The following is a 21430-nucleotide window of genomic DNA, read 5'->3' as shown; positions in this document are numbered from 1 at the left end:
AATACTGGTTTCTACATTGCTTCAAAAATCTGAAGTCTCTCAAGTTCATTTGAGTAATCGTGCCTGAGCCTTAGTGTTTTTTTCATTGAACCTTGAACTTGTGAGAGACTGACTGGATAAGCATCCCTACCCTGGGGGATCACCTGCTCCACCAGCCTCCGTGGGAGCTCTAGAGCTCCACAGTCTTCCCACTGGTCGGGACAAGGTGCCTGAACATTTGCCCTAATCAGACAAGAGCTGCAATGGCCCAGCAGAAGTCGTTGAAACCAATAGAACTACAGCAGAAGTGGGAATAAAGAGCTGTGGTGGTGCCCAAGATGGTCTTCTTTGGAACTGAAATTAAATTTGTGTGGTCCAGATGGAGACAGTCCTGGCCTAGAAGGAAGAGGACCTGCCCTCTGTAATGTTGTTTGGCTTCAGCCAAATCACTGCCTGTCCTCCGTCCCTGAGTTTCCCCGTCTGCAAACTGGCCCTTCCTATTCTTAGGTTTTGTTCCCTCTCTCAGAGCTTTCTGACTCTTGGGGTCTGGGTGGCCCAGCAGCCAGAAGACTGCTGCTTGACCACAGAAAGGGGATGAAGCTGGGTAGGTTTGGAGGGAGGGTGAGGTGGGGGCGGAGCAGGGGTTCATTAAACTGTCCCAGAGCCCTCCCATATACCTCTTCCTGATCTTCCCCACTAAGCCTTTGGAATCCCTGACAGTAAGTAGAGGAAAAACCTCTTCTTTGCCTTCCCTTGCTCAAGCCCCCGGGCAGCCCCTACTCCGAGGAAACAGACAGCTGGAGAAAACAAGACAAGGCAAGGGTTCCCTGGGGGAAGGCCTTGCTGAGCTTGAGTCCCAGCTGGGAGCAGCCCCCAGCTCAGGACACTGCTGCTATTGTCTCCAACAATTCCAGGACTGGCTGAGTGCCCAAGATGCTCTGATTTATCTTCTCGTTGCTCTATTTGTCTGCCAGAAAGCAGGGACAGTTTTTGTTTCCTTTTGGCAGCAGCTTCAGAGGGTTTGAGTATGCCTGCAATACAGTGTGCAACTGAATGTCCACTGGCCAGCCACCTCTCTAGGGGACAAAAGCCAGAAGAGCCAGGCAGGCAAAAGAGTTGATAGGATCTGCCCTGCCTCTCCCAGTGATGCTCCATGAGGGAAGTGGGAGAGAGGAGGAAGGGGACCTTCAATACCAAATCAGGGAGCACTCTGGGGAGGTGTTGAGGAACAGAGTTCTGGGAGCTTGTCTGGGAGGTCAGACAAAATTTGACGACTACTCCAGGAACCCCTCCCCCACTAACACCTCACCCCTCCTGCTGGCAAGAGCTCCCTGAGCCTATAAGGAGACTCACTGCAAAGGTTGCCCTCCAAGCTTTTTCCGAGGCTAAAAGTCTTCCCACTCCTTCACATTATTCTTCCTGTCCCACTCCCATGTGCAATGGAGGGGGGGGGAATTGTCTTTAGCTGGAAACTCGAGTAATCCAGGGCCCTGTTCGGCCTAGTTTAGAAACTGTTTCTATTTCCAGAGAATTGCAGAGAGTATACTTTTTTATCCACAGCCATCCCTACCCCTAAGGAGGTATATAAGCCAGGCCTCTGTATGCTGCTTTCTAAATAGTTAAATGTGTCTGAGGAAGGGGAAGAGGGGTGTGGGAAGGACCACCCAGACGGAAGGTCTAGAAAGCTCAGCTCTAATGGAGCTAACACTGAGGGAAAGAGGCTGGGTAGAACACATTCTACTGGAAGCCGGGATGACCTGTCCTCGACCTGAGCTGTCTGCCACCACCCAGAAGGATTGCATCATGGGCTTTTCTGCCATGGATGAATGGGGAGATTCTGCTTTGATTCTTAGCTCGTCTCTTTCCCCCACCCTCAAGGCGAAAGGCATTCTCTGATCTCTGGTTGCAGCTTCTGGCACTAGAGACTTGACAGGTACTATTGGCCCCTAACATAATGTTTGGTCGGCAGTGGAGACTGCCAGGTCCCCTGCTTCCCTCCTCCACATCTCAGGATCATTGACTCTGCCTGGCCCAGATAATAAGCCAGCCCAAAGTGTGGTGAGTGAGAAGTTTGGGAGAGTACCAGGGAAAGAAGGCCTGCCCTGGCTCCTCCCACATGGACCCTATCCTGAAGCCAGGTTGGTCACTTTACCCAACAGTTGTGTGTGAGAAAAAGAGAGAGAGGCCTTCCTCTTCCTGGCCCTTCCTCAGCCATACATATTATTTAATCCTTATGTCAATGTCAAAATTATGTGACTTACCCAAGATCTCACAGTCAGTGTATAATTCAGACCTTGAACTATATCTTCTTTTAGATTCTGTCGTCTTCCCACCTCTCCCATCCAATTCCTCTCACTTCTGGAAATTTTCCCTGAGTATTCCAGCTCACAGTGGTTTCCCCTGTGGTCTCTGTGTTCCCCCTTATTCTATGAACTTCTGAAAACCAGGTGCTCTGCAACCCCAGAGTTTAGCGAAGGGGTGGACACATAAGAAACCCTAAAGGATGTTTGTCTTATTAATCAGTAATTAGATTTACTCCTTGGTGATAATGAATTTAATTAGATTGCTTTTCTCTTTTGTCATTCTTTAGAGAACTTACCCGGTTTGGTCCAAAACACATAACCAGGTCCAGTGGAAACGACAGTGAACCAGGTTGTTCCACAGTGAAGCAGACTGCTCAGAGAGAAAAAAGAGGAGCTTCTACTTCCCCTTCTATTCCCTGGGTTCTGTGGCTTTTAGTTCAGACTGGCTGAGCTCAGCTGCACTCAGGAAATCACTTTGTTAGGGAGAAGAAAGGTCATTTCGGAGCTTGGACAGCCAGAGAGTACTAGGCCCTGGGTTGGAATGTTGGAACTGCAGACCAATTTCTCCCACTCTGGTCTTGGAACTACAAGGCAAGAAGTTTTCTCAGCAGGCAGGCCCTACCCTGGAAGCATCCATAGACACGCTGGACCTCACCACAGTTGTTAGCAATGGTGGGCCTGCGGTGGAAGCAGAGTCCCAAGGCCCCAGGCAATTACAAATCTATTTGTCCACGGAACTTATGCCTTGCAGAGTCTGGTAAGAAAGAAGGAGGTCTTTCAAGAGCTACTTACAGCAAAGACTCTCCACTTGCCATCCTGATGACAGCCAGCCATACACATCTTTGGTTGTAGCCCCAAGAGCAATCTAGGGGCCCATACAGCCTAGTTTAGAGGCTATTTCTATTCCTAGAGAATTGCTGTGGGTACACTTTTTATCCACAGCAGGACCCAGTGCTCTATGTCAGGGAGGAAAAAAGGGCTTGCACACAAGCTGCTTTTAATGTGTAGTTACTACTCGGCCAACAGCATCATGCATGTATTAGTTGCTCCACAGGCATTTTCTGCGTGAATGGACCAATGGAAGAACAAACCTATTAGGTGTTCACCTCCTCAGCCTAAAGGTTCCCTTTCCCCAGGACTGAGGGTCTGGAGATGTTGGTAATTGACACGAGTTTTCGAAAAGCAGTATGAAAATGGGTAGCAGGAGCCATAAGAATGTTCATATTTTTTGACCCAACACCCCCTCTTCTGGGAATCTGTCCTAAGGACAGTCTCCAAATGATTGATGTAAAGACTATGTAGTAACATGAAATGTTTCTGATGTAATGATAAGCAAATCTAGAAGAACTGACCAAGAAGTTGGCCAGAGATAATAGTTGTGAATTTATTGGAGATTCTTTTTCTCTTTCCCAAACTTTACGTGTTAGAGTATTGATTTTACCCTCTTCGGCCATTCAGGGTTAATCTGTCAGGAACCTGGCAGAAACAGCACCCTCAGATGGGATAGTTGATGAATATTTAATAAAGGGACTGTTCCGTTTCCAGTCCTTTCCACCCTGGTTTCTGCAACTCTCAATGATTCACTCAACAATTATGGAGCACCTACTTATTGTCTAGTGAGGGAGGCAGACTTTCAAGTACATAAATTGTATCATAAGTGCAATAATGAATATATAAGTTGGGTGTTATAAGGGGCGCAAAACAGCTCTGTCAGGAGGGAGGTTTGTGACTCAAGGCAGGTTTCAAAAGGGGTGATTGATTCAAGTTCAGTTTTGAAGGTTGTCTGCTAAAACAAAAAGGGCCACAGCATGTACAAAGGTGGAAACGCAAGCTTTTAGGAACTTACGTGTGGCTCTGCAGGCTGGAACATTGGGTGGGTGTGAAGAAACTCTGAGAGATAAGGCTGTAGTTAGATCATGCTGGGCACTGTGCTCCAAGTGGGCTTTGTGTTTTTGGAGTTATTAGATTTGCATTTTAGAGAGATGACTCTAGCCTCAGTGGAGAGAGTGGACTGAACAGGGCGAGAATGAAGGCAGAGAAGATTTGGAAACAAGTTTGGGTCTTGGCTGGGTAAGCCAGCAGATACCCTTTCTCAGCATTGGCCGGCCTTTCCTGACCTATACTTGGCCAGCGCCGCGCCTCTCTGGGATCTCCCTCCCTCCTCCTCCCCCGAGGGCCCCGCTAGCGGGCGGGGAAGCTAGGCAAGGGTGGCCCTGCCTGGGTGGTCTTCTGCCTTGCCCCCTGCGGCGCTGTTGCCTAGCAGCGGATCCGGCCGCGCGGCTCTGGGTAATTTGTGGGCCCCTCAGCCAATGAGAGGGCGTCCACCCGCCTGCTCCCTTTTTCTGGGGCTACAGACGCCTCCTCGGCATTGCGGTCGCCACCTCGAGCCGCGTTGCGTGTTGCGGACCAGTAACTGTGGGCGCGCAGCTCTCACGCCGGTCGGTTGCCGCGCCCGGGCCAGTACGCCGTGCACTCCTCCGGGTCACAGCCACCGCGGCACTCCAGCACGCGACCCTCACCCTCACCCACGCCCGAGCCTAAGCAGCCCCGCTGAACCCTGACGCGGGGCCCAGCGGTACAGGGGATCCAGGCCAGCCTATGGGGGCTCCCAGATAACGCGGGTTGGGGGCGCCCACGCCCCCCATTCCCGCCAGCATGGCTCGGCCGCCGCCCCTCGGGGAGCTGCCCCCGGACTACACACCCCCAGCTCGATCCGCAGCACCCCAGGTGAGTAGAGGGAAGCACGGGAGGGATGGGGGAGGAAGATTGGGACCGGGTCTAGAGAGACCCCAGGTTTGTCACTTGGGCCTCTGCAAGGTGTGAAGTCTCTAGGTGCCGTGTGTTCTTGCCTGCCCGGAAAGGTGTGTGTGTACTGTGTCTCCTCGGCATCTGGCGGGTGAGAGTGAGTGTGTCTGTGGGTTCATCTCTGTGTCCACCTGAGAACAGGTGTGTATATATGTATCCTACTCTAAGAAAACAGGCCTATGCCTTCCTCAGGTGCGTAGTGGGTGGGGGCAGAGAATAGAGTTAAATCTTTTCCCAAGTTTGGGCCTCTGCCTGTGTAGGTCCTCCCTGTCCTGTATCCAGAAACCAAGAAACTAGAGCTTGGCGGAGGGTGTATACATAGAAAGGGAAGGATTTCATGCACTGTTTCAGTAATGCCTGGCTGACCCTTCTCTTTCCATCCCAGATCCTAACTGGGAGCCTGAAGGCTCCGCTCTGGCTTCGTGCTTACTTCCAGGGCCTGCTCTTCACTCTGGGCTGCGGGATCCAGAGACACTGTGGCAAAGTGCTCTTCCTGGGACTGTTGGCCCTTGGGGCTCTGGCACTGGGTATCCGCGTGGCCATCATTGAGACAGACCTAGAACAGCTCTGGGTGGAAGGTGAGTGTGGACACTGACCATAGCTGCTTGGGTATTGTGAACCCAAGGCAAGAACAGGGTGAGGTGCTGGCTACTGAGTTCTAGGTAGCTTGGCTCTGGATCTGGAAGGCGCACCTGCCCACCAGAGCCTGGGTATCTGGGAGATGATGGAGTCCTATGACTCGGTGTATAGAATAGTTATGGGGGGGGGGGGGCCAGAGAGAGAGAGAGATTCGCATTTATTCCCAAACTTTTGTGTTGTTTTTTTTCTTTTTTCCCCCTTCTTCCCCTCATCCCCCTTCAAGCCGTTGTTTCTCAGTCTAGTTGTGTAGGACACAGCTCCCAGGCCCATGCTGGTATTATGAGCCTTGCGCTCCTCCCGGCTGAGGCAGTCGGTCGGCTGTTCAGGGCAGTTGGCAGGCCACTCACAGCAGCTCTCGCCAGCTGCCGGCCGCTCATGATGGCTGCCGGCCACTCACACTGGCCACCAGCTGCACATGGTAGCCCACACCGCAGTCGGCTGCTCGTGGCAGCCCAGCTCCAGGGAGAGAGAGCCATTGTTCACAACCTTAACTGTAGAGGGCGCAGCTCACTGGCCCATGTGAGAATTGAACCGTAGACCTTGGCGTTAGGAGCACAGCACTCCAACCACCTGAGCCAGCGGGGCCTTTATGAGTGTTTTTGACTGCCAATGGCAGGGTTTGCAAAGGCAACTAAAAAAGACCCATCCTTCAGTAGCAAGGAAAGTAAAATACCCTGTTTCCCTGAAAATAAGACCTAGCTGGACAATCTGCTGCAATGCATCTTTTGGAGAAAAAATTATGTAAGACCTGGTCTTATTTTACTATACTATAAGACCGGGTCTTATATAATATAATATAACATAACATAACATAATATATAATACAATACAATACCACGTCTTATATTAATTTTTGTTCCAAAAGTCACATTAAGGCTGATTATCTGGTTAAGTCTTATCTTCGGGGAAACAGGGTATGTACTGGGATATAGAATACAATATAATACAAAGCAGAATATGGTTATATTTTTGTATAAGAGAAGGCAGGGAGAGATCACATCTGACCAGGAAAATCAGGAAAGTTAGAACTGGAGGGCTGGGGAAACTGAGAAAATCACCTGGCAAATCTCCAAGGAGAGGTCCCATGCATCCAGGCCCCTGTAGCCACTTTGTGCAGCACAGAATCTCTACTTTGAGGCAACAGTGTCCAATGGGGCCAAATCCTTTCTTCCTATTGGAAGCATTAGACTAAAATGATTTCTTATTAATAATTTCAGCATAACTCCTTTCCTGGGGTCTGATTTCATATGGCAGCCCTTTAACAGATTCAAACTCCCCTGTGTTCTTGCCTGGAAATTTGCATTTATGGGCTCCCCCAGCATTGGCCCACACCCAAAGGTGGGGCCCAGGTTAGAGTCTCACACCCTTGAGTTATTTCAAATACTGGCAATCTCTAGGATCCAGAGCAGATGTTCTTTGGAGCCTGCCTGCTTGCCTGTTGGGCTCCCACACCCCATCCCCACCCTACCCCAGCCCTCTGCAGACTCGCATACTTACACACTCTAGGCCAGCCCTGGGGTCCAGAGCAGATGTTTCTCTGTGCCTGCCTGCCTGCCCCCAGCCCCGGGACACACATGTGCATACACGCACATACACACACCCCTGCTGCCTGGGTGGTCCCAAATTACTCTTGGATTTCCTGCCACAATAGAGGCTGTCTCCCCCTCCCTTCCTCCTCCTTCATTCCCCAGATCTTCCCCCATCTCAACATTGCTTGAACCTTCATGTTTCCTCATCCTCTCTCCTACACTCCAGCACAGGACAGGCTAAATCCCACCAGAGTTTTGCTGCTGTTTGTGGGAGAGTAATATGAAAGGGTGGTACCCAATTCCTGAGACTTTTTCTTTTGTTTCAGAATATCACTCTGTCTTGTATTGGCTAGGGCTGAGGGTGAGGTAAAAGCAGTGATTTTTGACCTGATCTTTTCTCTACATCTGTAGTTGAAGGCTTCTCCCAGCAATGCCCTAGGCAATGAGGAGCTGATCATGGTGAGGACTGAAGGGTATTCTCTATTCCTTTCCATTTTGCTAATAGAGAAAGCAAAGAAAGAAGCAGGATATTGGCTATCAGAGATCTGGACCAGAGTTCAGATTCCAGCTTTGCCATGGTGAGACCTGGAATATGACTTGTCTTTCCTGATGAATTTTAAAGCTAAAGGGCTCGGAGATAGATTGTTGTCTAAAATAAAAATCACAACATATAGCCCAAATAGTACGTATAAAAACAGTGATAGAAATGGTTTGAAATTGGAGCTATCCCTGAAGATAAGAAATGCAGCCATTCTACCTAGAAGGCAGAGGATGACCAGAGTTTGCTTTCCTTGAAACCTTGGGAGTCAGCCTCAGTTCTTGCTCACCTAATTGGTTACTACACCAGCAAATTCTTCCTTCTTAACCTCTTTCATAACAGTCCCCTCCTTCCCACCCTTGCGGCCATTGCTCTGGTCGAAGCCGTTTTCAGTCTCTGGCAGTACACTCCTGATCGTACTATTTAGAATACTTTTAGCCATGTGAAAGAGAAAGAAAGGAAAGGAGGGAGGGAAGAAGGAAGGAGATTGGTGTATTATCCCCTGTAACAAGAAATCTGGCAGTAGACAGTAGAGAAGTTCCAGAATAGTTAATTCAGCAACCTGAGAACATAAGCAAGGACCCAGGTTCTTGCGATCTTTCTCTGCCTTCTACAGCATGTTGGGCTTTTGTCCTCAAGCTTATCACCTCCTTGTCCCAAGGTGGCTACTGCAGTGTCAGAAAAGGAAAGTCATCCCTCTCTTGCCTCTATTTTTGAAAGTGAGGAAAAATTTACCAAAAGACTCCCACCTGACTTCCCATTTGGTCACTTTAGCAAGAACTGTATAGCACCCTGTGCCTAAATCCTTCACTTGACAAAGGCAATGGAATTACAGTAGTACATCCGTTTTCGAACGTCTCCGTTGATCAACATTTCAGTTTATGGACGCCATAAATTTTATGGGTCTATGGTATCATTAAATAGTAAAATTCATGCTAAATTTGCAGTTTTAGGGGTTGATTTTAAAGGTCTGGAACAGATTAATCCATTTTGCATTATTTTCTATGGGGAAACCGTGCCTCGGTTTTCAAACATTTCAGAATTCGAACAGTCTTCCAGAATGGATTATGTTCGAAAACCGAGGTACTACTGTGCTGTGATTGACTCTTAGACCAATCAAATTTCACCCCGAGGCTGGGGAGGGGCCCAGCTGCCCTGAATCATTAGGCCTTTCAGAGGATGGCAAAGGAAGGCTTCCTGTCCACCTCACCTTCAAACCTGCCTCCACACTGCCCTCCTGTGGTGTATCTAAATCTGGCCAAGTCAGTCGCCACTTAGAGCCCTTCCACTGCTTTCTACTAGGTTCCAGGCTCCTTAGCACACATTCTAGGCCCTCCATAAACTAACTCTTGATTGCTTCTCAGCATTGTCTCTGCCTCACTCTTAGCAGTCCAGCACATATTTAGTCTAGAACACCTTTTCCTGCCTTCTTCCCCTGGCCAACTCCTACTGTTCGTCATTCACAACTCAGCTCCAGAATATATTGGTAAGTGATGAAAGAGATCCTCTGACGTTTCTGCTCAAAACTTTCCATGATTCTCATTTCACTCAGAGACAGCCTGAGTCCCTACAATAGCTTGCAGGCCCTTACAGGTGACATCTCTAGACCAAAGATTATGAACATTTCTGAGGGACTTGATACATATTGGCAATATTGCTTCTTCCCCCAAATATTGTACCAAATTACACTCCCATGGTAGGTTAGAGTACACTCTTGTCAGTCAGCATGAGTGCTATCAATTTTTTAATGTTTGCTAATTTGATAGATGGTAATTTATTGCTGTTTTAAGTTGCATTTATAGGACTACCTATAAGGTGGGCTCATTTGCCTTGGTGGCTAACCAGGTACAGCGTCCTTTTTGTAAGCACAAAAGTTTTTAACAAATATTGATTTTGATATCTCCTTCTCCTGTTCTCCTACTTCCTCCCCACTCACAGTCGTTTTTTTCCTCCAGTTCTTTTTCATTTTTCTGTCACATCATTTATCTCCCAGCAACTATTGAATAATAACTCCATATCTGTGCCTACTATGTGCTGAGCAATTTCTTAAGTACTTTGCCTGCATTGATTCTGATTCTACCAAGGTAGCCATAGTCCCCATTTTACAGATTAGGAAATTTAGGGTCTGAGAGAGTAAGTAATTTGCCCCAAGCACAGACTAAGTGTCAGAGCTGAGGCTCAAAGCCAGGTCTGTGCAGAGCCTTCGTGCTCTCCCCCAACACCTGCTGTCTTCTTGCCCGCACAATACACCCCAGCTCATCTGTCCTGATATGTCATCATCGTGGTCAGCCAGGTTTTATCTTTTTCTCTTCCTCATTTTTTTCTGAGGATTCTTTATTCTATTTGATGTTGTATTTTAAGTTTTTCTCTTGCTTTCTTATTAGCTCTGTGTGGGTTCCTTGCTTCTTCCATGTGTCCTTCCCCTCAGCAAACTCACTTACTATGGGGAGCTCACGTCTGTCCTCCCCTCCGATCCTTTGTGGCAGCTCTGGCCTGAGCCTGGTGAAATAAGCACTGTAGTACAGTCCAGGGGAAGAAGAGGGGAGTGAGGGAAGAAGAAAAAGTAAGTAGAAGGGGGCAGGATGGCTGTGTGAAACTGGATTCATGAGGGGAGGGCCAGGAATGTGATTTGGGTGAGGGGATGTGAGCATATGGGTAAATCTGTGTTGGGGAGTTACCAAGGGTTTGGGGCTCTCATGAGTAAGGAGATGGGGGTTTGAGAAAGAGATTAGGGAGCATGACACTCCCCAGGGCTGGAGTCTCAGAGAAGCAGTGCATGTTGGCCCCAGGAAGGGCAGTGACCAACAGGAAGGCGCCCCAACAGGTGGAAGCAGAAGTGGGTCTAAGACCTCAAGTGCCTCCAGGCTGGTTTGGCTCTGGCCCTCGCCCTCCACCAAACCAGTCAGGTCATATCCCCTCTCAGCGTCGCCACCTCCCCTAGGCCCAAGTGACAGCATGTCTCCAAGGCCAGCATAATGCAGGACCTGTGGGGCACTGAGCTCAAGGACACTAAGGCGCTGGCACTGCCTGTTGTCTGGACAGTGAGACTGGTGGTGAAAGGGATCCGGACCCTTTCTTCCCCTGGGCCCACTCTGCTGTCAGCTGTCCCAGGGCACATGAGCTGATACCAGGTCCTTCTTGCAGGAGTGGAAGCAGTATGTTGACAGCATCACACTGAAAGCCTCTCTGGTCCTCCCCCTTTCCTGTGCCACCGCAGGGTCCATTATTACCAGGCACTGCCATCCCTTCCCTCTCAGCAGAACAGTTTCCAAAAGGGTGTATGGATATAAATCACTGTCTGGGGCAATCTGAACTGGGAACCTGCCCGGCCTAGAACTGTTCTGTGAGGAGACCCCCCAGTGGCAGCCTCCCTATTGGCCTCTTTTGTCCCTTTTGTCTTCTTCACCAGAGCAGAGAGGAAGTGAGTGAGGGTTCCCTTACCAGGAGGCCCCCAAAACCCCAGCCTTGGCCCTGCTCATACTGATTTCTCATTTTTAAGTTATTTGCCCCAAACCTAGCCAACCTGGTTCATGCTGAAATGTTAGATCACTCAAGAATTCCATAGATCCACACACCTGAGGCCTCTCGCTGCCCTGATGAACTGCAGGTTCCCAGCGGAGGGACAGGAGCCTGGGGGGCCGTTTTGGCTGTCACAGAGAAGGCAGGGGCTCCTCCAAGCTGCTCTCCTCCCACCTGTCTGAGCGTCTTCCATTCACCAGGGCTCTGATCCACCGAGGCTCTTTTCCCCAGCTTTCTCTCTCTGCTCTGGCAGTGGGCAGCCGGGTGAGCCAGGAGCTGCATTATACCAAGGAGAAGCTGGGAGAGGAGGCTGCATACACCTCCCAGATGTTGATCCAGACCCCACGCCAGGAGGGGGAGAACATCCTTACACCTGAGGCACTTGGCCTCCACCTCCAGGCAGCTCTTGCCGCCAGTAAAGTGCAAGTATCACTCTATGGAAAGTGAGTCTGGCTGAGCCCCTGAGCAAGTGGGGGTGAGGCATGCTATGGCAAGGCTGGAGCGGGATCCCCCTCTCCTTCTGATCTCCTGTCCCCTGGCCACTGTAGGTCCTGGGATTTGAACAAAATCTGCTACAAGTCAGGAGTTCCCCTAATTGAAAATGGAATGATTGAGCGGGTGAGTATCCTGAGCTGTTCTCTGCGACTGGGTCGGGTGGAACCTTTTCTGCAGTGGAGGAGGGCTCGGAAAGACTCCTGGAGGCTAAAAGTCGGGAGGTGGGCGGTTGCAGAGGGCATCCTATAAAGGTCATGGAGAAAGGAGCCCAGGGACAGGACTGATGTAGCCTGGGGTGTCCCCGGCAGATGATTGAGAAGCTGTTTCCGTGCGTGATCCTCACCCCCCTCGACTGCTTCTGGGAGGGAGCCAAACTCCAAGGGGGCTCTGCCTACTTGCCGTGAGTGCCACCATATCTGCTCCCAGAGCCCTGCCTTGTCTCGTGTCGGGACTTCCCCAACAGAAAAGAGGGGTGGGAGTAAAGATGGATCAAAATCTTACTAAGGGCCTAAGGACCTCCCACACCAGGGTCAGAGCACCGGCTGCCCCAGAGCTCTCTCCATGTCCGTCTCGTCACCTCCAAAGGAAAGGCAAACCTATCTTATTCAGACAGAACAAAACACAAAGATCTGTAAGACCAGAGCAAAGAAGAAAAAAGATCCCCAGAAAGAGATTTTGCCAGGGAGATTCAGCTAGGTGTCAGCTAAAGCTCTTGCCCAGGGGAGAAAGAAAACCTGTTACAGGCAGATGCTTGTATTATGTATTAGAACCAAGCATAGATGGTTTGGGAAGGGACTTTTCCATGTATTAAGTATTTTCTGTCCTGATGTCCATCTCAGCCCCTTGAATCCGCCCTCAGCTCACTGCCGCAGCCTGGTGGGCTGGTGTAGCCTGGGACCTCTGGGAAACTGAGCCTTGCATACTCTCCATATGGAGGGACAAATGAGCAGCTAGGAGGAGATGGGGTGCAGCCTGGGTTCCCTAGCAGCAGTTTAGACGGTGGGAATTGATTCCTGATCCTCACCAGCCATGGGCTCTTCCCTCAGTGGCCGTCCCGATATCCAATGGACCAACCTGGATCCCAAGCAGCTGCTGGAGGAGCTGGGCCCCTTTGCCTCCCTTGAGGGCTTCCGGGAGCTGCTAGACAAGGCACAGGTGGGCCAGGCCTATGTTGGGCGGCCCTGTCTGAACCCTGACGACCTTCACTGCCCGCCTAGTGCCCCTAACCATCACAGCAGGCAGGTGGGTTCCAACCGGGTCTGCCAAGGAAAGCCTATTTTCCTTCCCTTTCCCCTTCTCATGTGTTCCTCCGTTCTGGTAGAGAGCAGATGGTGCTCTGTGCTCAGCCCCCCATTTCCTGGACATTGTTACCCTGTCCCCACTGTGCTAGACACCTGGAGTGTTCCATTCTCATTCAGTTATCCTAAGGAACCCTCAAGTGGCATATGAGTCCTTTTCTAAGCCCAGAAAGGCTGGACTTTATCAAAATAGACTTGTACAGGGAAACAGGATAAATTAGCTAAGCACGAGTATTGTACCTAGTTTCCTGAGTGTGTGGCCCTGTGAATGTGGAGCTTTTACCAAAACCCACCAAAGTTAAGGCAGCTCCTCCCAGCAGCCTATTTCCAGGCCTCAGCTCCCTCTTGTGGCCTCCTCTCTGCAGGACGCTAGCTGTTCACTTTCAGTGTGGGCAAGAGGCTCAAGATAGTTACATACCTACCGTGTTTCCCCGAAAATAAGACCTAGCCAGACAATCAGTTCTATTGCGCCTTTTGGAACAAAAATTAATAATATAAGACCCGATCTTATTTTACTAATACAATATAATGTAATATAATTAATATAACATAACACCAGGTCTTATATTAATTTTTGCTCCAAAAGACACAGTAGAGCTGATTGTCCGGCTAGGTCTTATTTTCAGGGAAACAGGGTACTCAGCAGGCCTACAGGGCTCCATGGTTCAGTCTAGGGACACCACTTACCCCCAGCCAGGTTTTGAGTCGTAAATCCCTCCTCTGTTTCCCTCCAGGCTCCCAATGTGGCTCAGGAATTGAGCGGAGGCTGCCATGGCTTCTCCCACAAGTTCATGCACTGGCAGGAGGAACTGCTGCTGGGAGGCATGGCCAGAGACCCCCAAGGACAGCTGCTGAGGTAGGGCCTCCTCTGGCAGTTGGCAAGGGGACCCCAGGGATGGGAATCCACACTCCATTTCTAGGCAGCACTGGGTAAGACCCCTAATTCTCCTGCACCCCTCACCAGGGCAGAGGCCCTACAGAGCACCTTCCTGCTGATGAGCCCCCGCCAGTTGTATGAGCACTTCCGGGGTGACTACCAGACTCATGACATCAGCTGGAGCGAGGAGCAGGCCGGCACAGTGCTGCAGGCCTGGCAGCGGCGCTTTGTGCAGGTCAGTGTGGGGCAGGAAGGGCAGGCGGAGCCCTGAGGCTGCTCCCTCCCCCTGCCCCTCAGACCCACCCTGTCTCTCCAGCTGGCCCAGGAGGCCCTGCCTCAGAACACATCCCAGCAGGTCCATGCCTTCTCCTCTACCACCCTGGATGACATTCTGCACGCTTTCTCAGAAGTCAGTGCTGCCCGTGTGGTGGGAGGCTATCTGCTCATGGTGGGTCCCACTCCTGTCGACTTACCTCCATCTCTCCACCTGGTGCCCCCTCCCCCAGGGACCCCTGTCCAAGACAGCGCCATCTCTCCCCACAGCTGGCCTATGCCTGTGTGACAATGCTGCGGTGGGACTGTGCCCAGTCTCAGGGTGCCGTGGGCCTTGCTGGGGTGCTGCTGGTGGCCCTGGCAGTGGCCTCAGGCCTTGGGCTCTGCGCTTTGTTCGGTATTGCCTTCAATGCTGCCACTACCCAGGTACACCAGACTGCAGGGCAGGTTTGGGTACCTACAGCTCATGCTGCTCGGTTCCTCCAGCTGCCCTCCCCTGTGCTTCTCCAGGTGCTGCCTTTCTTGGCCCTGGGTATCGGTGTGGATGATGTATTCCTGCTGGCACATGCCTTCACAGAGGCTCCACCTGGCACCCCTCTCCAGGTGCGGCCTCACCCTCCACCTTGGGCTCACCTGAGTTCAGCACAGAAGTTAAGAGGCTCTGGGTTTGGGTGACCTCGGGCTGGTAATAACCAATCTGTGCCTCAACTTCCTCATCCGTAAAAGGGGTAATAATATGGTTTGTGTCATGAGGGTTGGTGTGAGGATCGGTGAGCTAAGTCAAGTGCTTAGAACAGTGTGCATGACACGTACGTGGTTCTCAGTAAACGTTAGCTGCTGTGTGGTCATTGTCCCTCCTCTGCCGAGCCTCCCCTTCACTCTACCTTGAAGACCCACAGCCCCCCCACCCCCACCCAATCCTGGCAGGAGCGCATGGGCGAGTGTCTGCAGCGCACGGGCACCAGCGTCACACTCACGTCCATCAACAACATGGTCGCCTTCTTCATGGCCGCTCTAGTTCCCATCCCTGCATTGCGGGCCTTCTCCTTACAGGTGAGGCCTCACAAACAGGGCCCAGGCTCAGGGTGGGCGTGGAGCTAGGGGCACGCTTCATCCAGCCTTTGTGCCCTCCTGTCCATCCCCCAGGCGGCCATAGTGGTTGGCTGTAACTTTGCAGCCGTGATGCTTGTCTTCCCAGCGATCCTCAGCCTGGACCTGCACCGGCGCCACTGCCAGCGCCTTGATGTACTCTGCTGCTTCTCTAGGTACTGTCCCTGAATCCCCACCCCCACCCCACCGGGCCTTCCTCCATTGGCCCCATGCCATCCCCTCACCAGTATTTCTAGGCACAAATCTGCCACCCCCTCTCTCTGCCTCTTTCAGCCCCTGTTCTGCTCGGGTGATTCAGATTCTGCCCCAGGAGCTGGCAGACAGGGCAGTACCAATGGGCATTGCCCACCTGACTGCCACAGTTCAAGCTTTTGCCCACTGTGAAGCCAGCAGCCAGCATGTGGTCACCATCCTGCCTCCCCAAACCCACCTGGTGCCCCCACCTTCTGACCCACTGGGCTCTGAGCTCTTCAGCCCAGGAGGGTCCACACGGGACCTTCTGGGACAGGAGGAGGTGACAAGGCAGAAGGCAGCCTGCAAGTCTCTGTCCTGTGCCCGCTGGAATCTTGCCCATTTCGCCCGCCATCAGTTTGCACCCTTGCTGCTCCAGTCACATGCCAAGGTAAGACTCCAGGCCCAGAAGAGTCAGGGTGGGCCAGGGCTTAGGTGTCTCTGGTTCCCAATAAAGGGCAGGGGCCCTTGCCTACCACCTGCCAGCTGAGGGGCACCCCTGGGCCTCCATCTGAGTGCCATTTCCCATAGGTCTTCGTGCTGGTGCTCTTTGGGTCTCTTCTGGGCCTGAGCCTCTATGGAGCGACCTTGGTGCAGGACGGGCTGGCCCTGACAGATGTAGTGCCTCAGGGCACCAAGGAACATGACTTCCTGAGCGTCCAGCTCAGGTACTTCTCCCTGTACGAGGTGGCCCTGGTGACACAGGGTGGCTTTGACTACGCCCACTCCCAACGAGCCCTCTTTGATCTGCACCAGCGCTTCAGTTCCCTCAAGGCCGTGCTGCCTCCACCTGCCACCCAGGCACCCCGCACCTGGCTGCACTATTACCGAAACTGGCTACAGGGTGAGAGGCAAGGAGAGCGGCAGGGAGGGCTGCTGCAGGAAAAAACAAACAACCCGGGGCCACGGGTTAAGTGCACTGTACACTGTTCTTCTCCAGGAATCCAGGCTGCATTTGACCAGGACTGGGTTTCCGGGCGCATTACCCGCCACTCGTACCGCAATGGCTCTGAGGATGGAGCCCTGGCCTACAAGCTGCTCATCCAGACCGGCGATGCCCAGGAGCCTCTGGATTTCAGCCAGGTTGGGAGAGGGCTGGAAGGGTCAGGGAGCACGGAGGGGTCCCAGCCTCATAGGCGCAGGCCTTCAGCTCTCTCTGCCTCTGCAGCTGACCACGAGAAAGCTCGTGGACGAGGAGGGGCTGATTCCACCCGAGCTCTTCTACGTGGGGCTGACCGTGTGGGTGAGCAGTGACCCCCTGGGTCTGGCAGCTTCACAGGCCAACTTCTACCCCCCACCTCCCGAGTGGCTGCACGACAAGTATGACACCACCGGGGAGAACCTTCGCAGTGAGTCCCAGGGGAGCCAGCAAGAGCCTCGGCCTGGGCCCACACAGGCCCTACCCTAAGGCCCTGCCCACAGCTCCCTGTGCTCACTGGCTACCCCTCCCTCCCCCTGCCACCCCTTCCCCTCCACAGTCCCAGCAGCCCAGCCCCTGGAGTTTGCCCAGTTCCCTTTCCTACTGCGTGGCCTCCAGAAGACTGCAGACTTCGTGGAAGCCATCGAGGGGGCCCGGGCAGCGTGCGCTGAGGCAGGCCGGGCTGGGGTGCGTGCGTACCCCAGCGGCTCCCCCTTCCTCTTCTGGGAGCAGTATCTGGGCCTGCGGCGCTGCTTCCTGCTGGCCGTCTGCATCCTGCTGGTGTGCACTTTCCTCGTCTGCGCCCTGCTGCTGCTCAACCCCTGGACGGCTGGCCTCATAGTGAGTCTGCAGGGTGGGGCCAGAGAGACCCACTGCTCCCTCACCCTGCCCTGCCCATCCCGCCATCCCTCCTCCCAGGAGCCCTGGGTGAGCCCTGCTCTCCCCAGGTGCTGGTCCTGGCAATGATGACTGTGGAGCTCTTTGGCATCATGGGTTTCCTGGGCATCAAGCTGAGCGCCATCCCCGTGGTGATCCTGGTGGCCTCTGTGGGCATAGGTGTCGAGTTCACGGTCCATGTGGCTCTGGTGAGCACAGGCACTGAGGGCGGGCGGGACAGCTGAGTCAGTTTGCAAAAAGTATCAAGCACCCAGTGTGCTGGGGACTGTTTAATAATTAGTGTATAATAGCAATGCAGACGGGCTTGTCCCTTCAAGGAGCTTATACTCCAGAGTACAGAGATAAACAATAAGCAAGTAAATAAATTAGCAGCCATTTCAGTAGAGAGGAAGGGACAAAGCCTTGACTAGAATGGGGTAAGGATAGAATGGAAGGACAGAAAATGGGAACCAATGACTCTTACTGTGAAAGGGATCAGAGAAACAGGATGGCAGCTGGATGGCAATGTGGGTAAAGGAGGGCTTTTCCTAAGACAGAGGTAGTGGAACTGAGGCAGCCAGGCCCACCTCGGAAAGCCTGTCTTGGGGAGGGGGGCATGGTAGCACCAGCACAAACCTGGCCAGACCCCACAAACAGCTCCCTTCTTTTTTCTCCCATAATCGTCCTATTATTATTCTGGTTATAAGAACAATATATACTCCTTGAGGGGAAAAAAGTCCGCATGCAGAAAAGTACCAAGAAAGAATAGAAATCCTCTGAAATGCCATCCTGATTAGTGACTATTACCACTTCAGTGTCCATCCTCCTAGACCAGGGGAAGCAAAGTTTTTCTATAAAAGGCCAGATAGTAAATATTTTAGGCTTGGTGGGTCGTAAATTCTCTTTGCAACTCTGCCACTGTAGCACTAAAACAGCCACAGACAATACAGAAATGAATGAGTGTGGCTATGTTTCAATAAAACCTTATTTACAAAAATAGGTGACAGTCTGTAGTTTGCCAAACTATTCTAGACATCACTCTGTGTCTCACCAGACATATCTAGACAGGGTTATGTAAATGAACTCATGCGTGCTTCCTGGACAGTTCCCAGGAACTCAGCTCACCTGGCCTTCTGTGGACCAAGGCATGGGGGAGCCCTGGAGACAGATAAGTGGAAGTTGGGGACATTGAAGAGCTGGCCATGGTTGGCCGAGAAGCAGTACTAGGACCGCTTTGTTCCCCAGGGCTTCCTGACCACCCCGGGTAGCCGGAACCTGCGGGCTGCGCGGGCCCTAGAACACACATTTGCCCCAGTCACTGACGGAGCCGTCTCCACATTGCTGGGTCTGCTCATGCTTGCTGGTTCCAACTTTGACTTCATCGTAAGGTAGGGGAGGGCTTGGGGCAAGGAGGCAGGGTCTGCCTCTGCTGACTTCATGGCCGTCCAAGCTGACCCCCCGCCCCCATCCAGGTACTTCTTCATGGTGCTGACCGTGCTCACACTCCTGGGCCTCCTCCATGGCCTGGCGCTGCTGCCTGTGCTGCTGTCCATCCTGGGCCCCCCACCAGAGGTGACCATATCCTCCCTCGGCTCTAGCCCAGGGGACATGGTGGGACAGGCAAGGGAAGGGACAGAACCAGGACAGTATCCCTGCAGAGGCCAACAGACAGGGCTTAACTCACAAGCACCCAATCCATGAGGTGTCACCAACTGAAGGTGGCAGCCCCCCCCCATTTGCCCAGACTCCATGACCCTGCCCCTTAGCTCTCCTGGCTTCATTCTAGAACCCACCTCAGCTTTTAGGGTCCAGAGCAAGGGACAGGGTTTGCCCCAGGCATCCTGTCCCTTGTCAGCTCTCATATCTGCTGGAAGCCAGCAAGGGCCTCAACTACCTAATGTCACAGTGATGCACCAGGTTGATGCTGAAGGGAGGCCCCAGTAGCCCCTGTGCTCACTGGGGCTGGTGTCTCCCCACAGGTGATACAGCTGTACAAGGAGAGCCCTGAGGTCTTGAGTCCCCCCGCTCCACTGGCAGGAGAACTCAGGTGGGGGGTGTCCCCCACCCTGCCCCAGAGCTTTGCTAGAGTGACTACCTCCATGACCGTGGCCCTCCACCCACCCCCACTGCCTGGTGCCTACAACCACCCAGCCTCAGATGAGCCCACTTGGTCTCCTGCTGCCACACCAGCTGCCAGCGGCTGCCGCAACCTCACTTCTAGGGGACCGTGTCCAACCATGGAGTGAAAGAGCAGCTGAAGCATGAAAACCCTGCTTGGGCCACATGAAGTCACTGGGAAGCAAAGGGTGGGTTATTGAATGCAGGATGGACTCCTGGAGAGCTCTGCTGCTGCTGTCTGTCTGTCTGTCTGTCTCCCCTCCCATGACTCGGCCATCACAGACCTCCCTGATGTCTATACAAAGCTGCCACCCTCTAGGGTGTGAGCAGCCTTGCACACCCCGGTCCTCTGCCTGTGCCTGGGTCTGGGTGGGGGGAAAAGCCAGCACTTCAGGCTGCAGTGCAGACCTGTTCTCACCACCCCACCACTGCTGCCCCTAGCAGACCAAGCCGAGGGATCCCCTAGCACCCTTCGCCAGTCCTGGCCCCCCTCTGCTTGGTGACTCCTCGGTAGGCTCTTTGTTCCCACCTCCTACCACATAAATTATTTATATGAAGATGTTTATTTTTGTAGTTTGTATAGATGTTAGCTATGCTGAAAGTTTTATTTTTAAAGAGTGAAATATATTCTATATGAACTCATCTCAAATGACTTTGGTGCTTTTCTTTCGAACAGAGTTGGGAGTTGGCCAATAGAGGTGTCAGGGCTGAAGGTCCTGGGTGGGGAAGATCCCAGGTTCTAAATTTTTGCACAGAACTTGGATCTGTTTATTCACCTGGAAGTGAAGATGATGTTCAGCAAACATGTTGGTTGTATACTTGGTAACGATCTGGGTTAAGTGCTTAATAGACAAAATGATACAAATGTTTTTCGTGTCAAACCCTACTCTGGGTTTCAGAGCCATCATGATCCAGTCCTGTGCCCCTCACCAGACTCTGCCCACCTTCCTGTTTCAGCAGCATGCGGGGGGGTCGGGGCATGGACAAAGGGGAGGTGGCAGGTGAAGTGGAAGCAGATTGGGAAAGCGACCATTTGAAGAAAGAATGGGGACAGGAGGGTCTTGGGAGCTATTTTAGGAGTTTTGTGCCCAGTTCAACCTCCCCAGAGGCAACTTTGGCTAGACAGCCTGGGGATCAGTGGGGAAACGATCCAGACATTAAGATTGTGCTAGCAACCTGTGAGGCGCTGTATTTAAGCTGTTCTGTGAAGGTTGTACAGCCCCATTGCACAGAGGCCTTGAAGACTGGCCACATCCCTGGGCTAGAGTACAGCACCTCACCGAATGGGAAGGGGATGTCTTTTATTGCCCTTCCCCAACTATCCCAGGGCTCAGTCTTAAGCAACACACATCCACACCCTGGATTCCAGCCACGCACTCACCTGGAACAATGTCACCCTGAGAGCACTGCTTTCTCGCACATCACCCACCACGCCAAAGGGCAGATAATCATGTTGTGACCAAAAATAAAAAATAAGCCTAACGCAGCTGAATGAACACTAAAATGCCTAAAAAGACTTAAGAGAAGTAGGTAGTTGGCTGGGAACCTACAGTAGGGGATACATCCAACACGTTCAAGGGATGGAAGCTGGATTTGTGTCCAGTAGTGTTTGGGTCACTAGGAGGAACTTTTGGGTGGAGCAGGAGAGCTCACCAGGCTGGAACAGTGCAAAAGTTATCAGTCCACTGTGCCACTTACCAGCTTAGTGACCTGGGAAAGTTAGCTAACCTTACTGAGCCTCAGCATCTTCCTCTGTGATACGGGAAGGTTAGAGCCTATCTTGTAGAGTGTTACTTTTTTCTTTCAGGATTTTAAATGAAATCATTTATGTAAGAAATGACCTGGCATTTCATAAATGCTCTCTATTATTGTAGTTTGTACAGATTTTAGCTTTGCTGCAAGTGTTTGCTCTGATTGCATG

The 21430-nt window shown here is 52.1% G+C and overlaps 1 protein-coding gene across 4 annotated transcripts; it reads left to right on the top strand.

The window, feature by feature from the left end:
• The first annotated feature begins 614 nt into the window (after positions 1-614).
• On the top strand, positions 615-20152 carry PTCH2 (patched 2). 4 transcript variants are annotated; one of them, XM_074334620.2, is made up of 22 exons: positions 615-5009; positions 5524-5665; positions 11566-11755; positions 11861-11930; positions 12116-12207; positions 12854-13049; positions 13840-13961; positions 14070-14217; positions 14299-14430; positions 14526-14681; positions 14766-14858; positions 15183-15308; positions 15402-15520; positions 15639-15987; positions 16128-16440; positions 16537-16679; positions 16765-16945; positions 17075-17355; positions 17463-17600; positions 18637-18779; positions 18864-18963; positions 19371-20152. In XM_074334620.2, the coding sequence occupies exons 1-22, from the start codon at positions 4938-4940 to the stop codon at positions 19635-19637; spliced, it is 3573 nt and encodes a 1190-aa protein (XP_074190721.2). In that variant the 5' UTR covers positions 615-4937; the 3' UTR covers positions 19638-20152. The 4 variants fall into 4 exon arrangements, with proteins under 4 accessions (XP_074190721.2, XP_088647224.1, XP_074190720.2 ...); XM_088791098.1 differs by having other exon boundaries at positions 5473-5665; positions 11566-11734; XM_074334619.2 differs by having other exon boundaries at positions 5473-5665; positions 14299-14391.
• The last annotated feature ends 1278 nt before the right edge of the window (positions 20153-21430 follow it).

The sequence above is a fragment of the Rhinolophus sinicus genome, chromosome 14, assembly GCF_057876585.1.
Source record: "Rhinolophus sinicus isolate RSI-liver-muscle chromosome 14, RSI-T2T, whole genome shotgun sequence".
NCBI lineage: Eukaryota > Metazoa > Chordata > Mammalia > Chiroptera > Rhinolophidae > Rhinolophus > Rhinolophus sinicus.
Note: the sequence above shows the minus strand (reverse complement) of the source record. Positions and strands in the feature narration are given on the sequence as shown.